Source organism: Ceratotherium simum, chromosome 7 (genome assembly GCF_057802395.1).
Source record: "Ceratotherium simum simum isolate JZ-2026a chromosome 7, ASM5780239v1, whole genome shotgun sequence".
NCBI lineage: Eukaryota > Metazoa > Chordata > Mammalia > Perissodactyla > Rhinocerotidae > Ceratotherium > Ceratotherium simum.
The window spans coordinates 25,729,778-25,736,692 of NC_141906.1; the positions used below are offsets into that span (position 1 = coordinate 25,729,778).

The 6,915-nt window shown below is 40.6% G+C and overlaps 1 protein-coding gene across 1 annotated transcript; it reads left to right on the forward strand.

The window, feature by feature from the left end:
- Positions 1-5,554: 5,554 nt before the first annotated feature.
- On the forward strand, positions 5,555-6,505 carry LOC101394281 (olfactory receptor 51I2-like). The gene has a single exon (XM_014779707.2). It carries the CDS (start codon positions 5,555-5,557, stop codon positions 6,503-6,505), a length of 951 nt encoding a protein of 316 aa, XP_014635193.2.
- The last annotated feature ends 410 nt before the right edge of the window (positions 6,506-6,915 follow it).

Consider the following 6,915-nt stretch of genomic DNA (forward strand, 5'->3'; position numbering starts at 1 on the left):
TAAATGAGCAATTAAGTGACTAACTAAATGAATGAAGACATGCTTGCTGCTCTTTATGCTGTTCTTAATGACATAGCTAGAGTCACTTTGCTCTGTGACTTTTCAAAGCCCTGCCTCTCCCCACCAGTGAATTACGCCGATCTGAGAGATCATTTATTTCTCTTTCTTTTCCAATGAGTCTATGATTTGATTCATGAGGTTGTTGTCTGTATGCTCCTGAATTTCATTTCCTGGTTCTCAACTCATTATTTCTAACCCAACCAATTCTACAATAATGGAAAGCAGAAATGGTTCTCAAACTGCCTCTCTGAGATACTTCAAAGTTCCACATGGAGAAGGAAAATTTTTCTCTCTCCATCTTCTGTTTGCTTCCCCCCACCTATCCCATCACTCGATAGAAAAGGGAGAGAGCTCACCTGCATTCCTTCCCTCAATGTACCCTTACTCTATTTGGAACTGAAACAAGGAAGAGGTAAAATGAAATACTTAATGAGAAGATTAGTTATTTGGGAAAAAATCTATTTGGGGGATCTGAAATTGGGGCCTGCAGCAAAACTTATGATGAGAATAATTATAATATGTGGTGCAATCACATTAAAAAATATCACTTTCTTCTTTTCATTTGAGTCTCCCCCCCCTGCCCCCATAGATAGGTACTAGTCTCTCTACAGGTCAGATTCCAAGTTGAAGGAAAGCTAATCTCCTAAAATCATGAAGTTAGTAGATGGGAAAGCTAGGCCTCAAACCTACATCTAAGTGACTTTAAACCCCATGATCTCTCAGTACCTGGGATGTCTCTCCTGGAGGAGAACTCAGTCTTGTGGAACTTGGTGAAGGGTTGAGTGGGAGGTGATGGGAGTGGGAATTGAACAGAAAATAGTAGTGATAAGTGGGTGGAGGCAGCCAAGGTCATACCATCTTTTGCTTAAATCCTGGGGCTAGATCTGCTCTCTAAGCTCTCTTCTCTCGGCTTTGTGTTGTGAAATTTGCGCATTGGGCACTGATCTTTAGCTTCTTCCTGGATATGGATTTTAAGCCCAGAATTTGGGGATCTAGACTCTGGGTTCTGGGGTCAGAGTTTCAGTTTTGAGACTGGATAATTGGGGTGGGAGTGGAGGAGGTTGCTATGGAACTTGGAGTAATTTGTCTCCATCCTCCTTTTCATCACAAGGAAGGGGATGGAATTTTATTTTCTCCGTGGAGAGAGGGCAATATCCCTAGAGGGTATGTTTTTGTCTTTTCTTTATGCTCCCAAGGAGAACATAAAGAAAATCCCCCTCCTTTTCCCATCACAGTATCACACTCAGGCAAAACAAGACCCCAGAGACCCTGACCCTTGGCAATTCTCATTCAGAGACATAAAGTCAGCCTCCTGTCTTGGCTAGTGCCTGCCTGAACCCCATTCTGGAGCCACTGTGAGCTTTTGCCTTCTGTCTTTCAATCCAATTCCCCTCACAAAGCTCTTTCAGACGAGTTTGAATCTATTTGTGTCTTCCAGGTATTTGCACAAGAAGTATGTTTTGTCTACAATTCTGTTTGTGCCTCTGTGTAGTCTCTCTTGTCTCTATATCTTTAAGTGAGTCTGGTTAATGCATGTGTGTTTCCGTATTAGCCACACTTTGTTTTGCCTATGATGGAAAGATTTAAGATAAAAAAAAATCTCCAAGTCTGATTTTCATATAGGTTTTCTACAAAAAAAAGTAATATTCATTCAAATGCCCGTGTGTCCTCCCAAACACCTTCAGATAGGGCTGCCAGAGACTGCTTCATCGGTGAAAGACGCATGATGGCCACACGACAGGCTGAGAGCTTGCCTCTGATCTGTCCTACATAGATCCACAACCACGATATTCTCAGTGTCACAGAAGAGGAGAGACCCTGACAGTCTGGAACATCAGGTCTGAGGACAGAAGGAGGGTTGAAATGGCCTTTTAATCCTAATTCAGCAGATGCTGGAATTCTCCTTCCTGCATTCCTATCAAGGGTTATTCAGTTTTTGCTTGAACATCTCCACTCCCCAGAGACATATCTTATTGCACAGCTTGAACTCTTAGAAAAAACTTCCTTAACTGAGCCCCAAACTTGTCTCCCTGTGCTCTGCACATAGCACTCTCCACCTCTTACCCACATCCCCACCAATCTCTTCTACAGTCTCCTCTTCTCAAAACCAAGCATCACTGGTTCCTTCAGTGCTCTCTATATGACTTGATACCCTTTGCCTCTGAGTGAGTCCCAGTTGGTTTAACTCTGATATAGAGTATGGAACGTGGAACTGAATATACTTCAGTTATGGCCCTGAGGAGTATGTTCATGCTTTTATTAATTCATGAATTTTTGAGCATGTCTGTGTGTTAGAATCATGAAGTTCTGGGGAGGTAAGGGCAAACTAGGCACGAGTCTTATCTGAAAAAAGCCCAAATTATGACAGGGAGAACAGCAGTATAAATATAATTCTAATCAAATAGGAAAAGTCTGTATAAAATATTAAAAAGTCATAGATGAGAAAGTTATTATTTCTGCTTAAATAGCGCTAGAAACAGCTGTAGAGAAAATGAAAGTTTTGAGGATGAATAATAGTAGGGGTTCAAAAAACTACCAAAGAAGAGAAAGATAATGCAAGCAGGAAAAAAAAGAAAGAAAGCATAGAGTTATAAATATACACTTTAGAACACATTGTCTTCTGAATAAAATACCTCTGTTAGTAAAGCCTAAAACTCATTAATTTGTTGTAAGCTGCATATCACGATGTTCATTCATATTAGACTTACTATCTGTGAGACACTCTGACAGGAGGACTTGTGGTAGGAGATTAAAAATCAGGTACTTTGAATATTTAAAGGAATTTAGGATAGGTAATCTGAAGAAGGGAAGATTACAGGATATTATGATTGAAATTTTCAGACACTATCCATTCAATTATTTATTTATCTGATAACTTACTTATTAAGCATCTACTATGTGTAGATGTGCTAGTATTGGGTAACTAGAGGTCAAAAATGAAAAGAAAAAAAACAATCAGTACCATCTTTACTTTGATGGAGTTTATAATCTGGTAGGGGATACAGGCATTGAACAAATTGTTACACAAGTAAATATGTTTTCAAATTTACTTGTGTTTTGCAAGAAAATAACAGATACAGTGAAGAACAATGTTCAGGTGAAATCTGAAACACATTTCTTCATTATTTTATTTCCCGCCAAAGGTGAGGTTTCACCAGTGGCAGGCAGTCTCCAGTGAGGCAAGTCAAGACCCACAGGTGAGACGATTAGATAAAGCCTAAAAATGCTCCTACTGGGGCCTTGTCTCCCTTTTGGTGCACCTCCAGGTAAGTGGTATGCAACACTAGCCCCAAAGCTAGGCTACATCTGTGGGCACCACCTTGGAATATTCTGAGCAAACTCAAGTCTATTTAGAGGATATCTAGGATGCTGAGGAATCTAGCAGATGATCAAACAGAAGGGGATGTTTAAGTTGCAGGTTAGGAGTGGGGTAGGAAGGTTGTCTGAAAAAAAAGGGAAGGCTTAGGGAGTACTTGCAAGTTACTTTTTGGTCTAAAACACTGTCACTGTAAAGTAGCTAGAATGTCACAAAATGGGTCTGGAGTGGTTCTCAACATTTGGTTCACCTGGGAGCTTTAAAACATATTGATAACTTGATACCACATCCAGAGATTCTAATTTAATTGGTATGGGGGGTTACCTTGGCACTAGGATTTTTAAGTTCCCCAGGTGACTCTACTGTGTAACCAAGGTTGAGAACCATTGATTTACAAGGCAGAACCAAGGGACATTAATGGATAAAAGGCACAAATAAGTATATTTCACCTGTCAGGGGAGTTATTAATCTTGAGGGAAGCACAGAGATATAATGCATGGAATTTCAGCAAGGCTGGTGCATGAAAAGAGGACTTGAGGGTGAAGAGAGTAAGAGAATGCAGGGTCTAGGGCCATCCTCACTATTATATTGTGTGTCTTTATGGTTATAGCTCTTTGTATTCCCTTAGCTGGGTATTCTTCTAATTGTCCATCCATTCCAGTGGGGCATTCCCATTGAACTCTTTAGCCATACAGATCATTTTACAACAACAGTGGGTAACTGAAGGATGAGAAATTGGTAAAGAATCATCAGTGTATCATATATCCAGTTGGTTGAGTGAATGAATGAACTGATGGTTAGAGATAATTCAGCTTTTATACCAACTGTGACTGCACATCCTTACTTCACTGTTTTTTTAAATTTATTTTACAAACAATTTATTATATTTCATTATGTGATGTTACATTACATTATAATATAATGTATTATTTTTATCTTCTGATTGGGGTTTAACTGTTTCTCTCTGATCTCTTGGCCACTAATAGAGTCCTTTATCTCTGTGTCTTTGTCCTTTCCATGGATTCTAGATCAAATCTGCTATTTTGATGCCATTTCATCTTTACTTAATAGCCTTTCTGAATTCTGTTTTTAAACTCAGCGGTCACTTGTGTATTAGTATAATTTTCACCTGGGATTTCTGTATCCTTCACCACCTTACTCATATTTCTCTTTTTTTCAACTTTCTAAAACCACCATCTCACTTTCATCAAAACGTTTCTTTCCCTGGAGTGGAGTGAGGACACACGTAGATTACCACTCTCCCGGTGTCCCTGTTTGCTCAGACCCACACTGGCAAAGCTAAAACTCACCCCTTTCTTATCGCTCCATCCTGGATCAGACTGGGGTTTACTCTTATTTCCATAGTGAAATGGAAACATCACTACAAGAAGAGTCTGTGGATCTAAGCTGTAACCTAGGCTCTGAAAAAATTGATTCTTTGGTGCATTACTCACTCTTCCTCTCTGGGTTTTAGTATCTCCCTAGGAATAAAATAGTTTATATTTATTCAGTGCTTCATATGCCATACAAATCTTTTTTATCTTTTCAACAACCATATGAGGCAGATGTATTTTTATCCCTAATTTACAAATGGACACACTGAGGCTTAGAAATATGAAGTTACCTGCTCAAGGTCACACTGATGGTAAACTATAGATAGGGCTTCAAACCAAAGTCTGACAGAATCCTTTTGCAGAGGTCTAAAACATTGAACATATGATGTTAATTTTCTCATTTGTTTCTTACATCCAAACAAAGTAATAGTATTATTATTATCTCCACTTTACAAGTTAATAAAAAAATACAACTTTGGATCAAAGTATAGATAAGTTGCCCATATCACACATCTAGTAACTGGCTTCCTATGGATTTTGACCCAGTTCTGATTTATTCCAGTGTTTCTCCTCTTAATTTTAAGCTATGCTGTCTCTCACAAGATTGGGAAGTCTCAAATATCTCTTTTACATGTAAAATTTTAGGATTCTGGCTGTCAGAGAACAGGAGGTAAGAAGAGAGGATCTGTTATAATTTTACTCAGAATGATGTATATGACTCCAGTTTCCCCCATCTCTCTCCTTCAGCCTTTGAGGTGGACTGCTAAAGCAGAAGACCTTGTAGGTGGGAGCTAACTTCAGTTTTTCAAATGGCAGGTAAAGACTGATCTCTGCTGTTGGTGACATGGGAACCAAGAGCAATGGAAGTCTTGACCTCTTATCTGTCTTCCTGACTGGCATCCCAGGATTGGAGGCCCAACGTGGCTGGCTCTCCGTCCCCTTCTTCACCATGTACATTGTGGCCATTGTGGGCAACAGCCTAATCATGGCAGCTGTGCAGGTGGACCCTGCCCTAAGTGAGCCCATGTACCTCTTCCTCTTCATGTTGGCTGTCACTGAGGTGGGTGTTTCTGTGTCTACACTTCCCACTGTCATGGGCATTCTTTGGTTTGGTGCCTGCCAGATTGACTTTGATGGCTGCCTGGCCCAGATGTTCTTCATTCACACCTTCTCTTGCATGGAGTCAGGAGTCCTGTTGGCCATGAGTTATGACCGCTTTGTAGCAATCTACAATCCACTGCGCTATACAGCCATCCTGACACTGCCCCATATCATCTCCATGGATCTGGTCATTTCACTGAAAAGTGTGACACTCATGGCCCCCCTTCCAATCCTTTTGAGGCAACTACCTTATTGCCATACTAACATCCTCTCCCACTCCTATTGCCTCCACTCAGACCTGATCCAACTGCCTTGTGCTGATACTAAGCTCAATAGCATCCTGGGCTTGGCCATTGTCCTGGCCACTTTTGGGCTGGACTCACTGTTCATCGTGGTCTCTTATATGCTGATTCTTTACACAGTGCTGGGCATTGCTTCTGGGGAGGGACGGTGGAAGGCTCTCAATACATGTGTGTCACACATCTGTGCAGTCCTTGTGTATTATGTACCTATGATTGGTGTGTCTGTGATGCATCGTGCTGCCAAGCATGCCTCACCTGTGGTTCACACACTCATGTCTAGCATCTACCTCTTTGTGCCTCCTCTGCTCAACCCCATCATTTACAGTGTCAAGACCAAGCCAATCCGACAGGGAATTGCCACCTTGTTTTCCTGCAAGAGAGAATTACTCTGAATCACTTCAAGGGGGCAGAGACTTTGAGTCAGTTCATAAACTCTCATGGTGTTTCTGCTGTGAGCAAAGTTTTACAGCATGCATTTTGAGGAGGAATATGTGCAAAGAATTCAAAGCATTGCCACCAGCCTGGATCTGGATCACAAGAGATATCTCTGACCCTTCCCATCTAACAGCTTATCAATGAATGTGCATCTCTGTATGTGCACATATGTGCATGTCATCTCTAATAGATATGATAAACTTGAAGGCAGAGATCATGAATTTCTCTTTTCTTTCCACCCCAAACCCCTAGCAAAAAACCTGATGAATAACAAATTAATAGTAAAGGCTTGAGACTTAAAGATATTTGAATTGAAATAAAACAAATTTCTGTTTTGATGGGTAATGCAGGGATTAAGAGTCTTCTC

Coding starts and splice junctions, on each gene's coding strand:
- LOC101394281 (XM_014779707.2), top strand. CDS start 5,555: ATGGGAACCAAGAGCAATGGAAGTCTTGACCTCTTATCTGTCTTCCTG.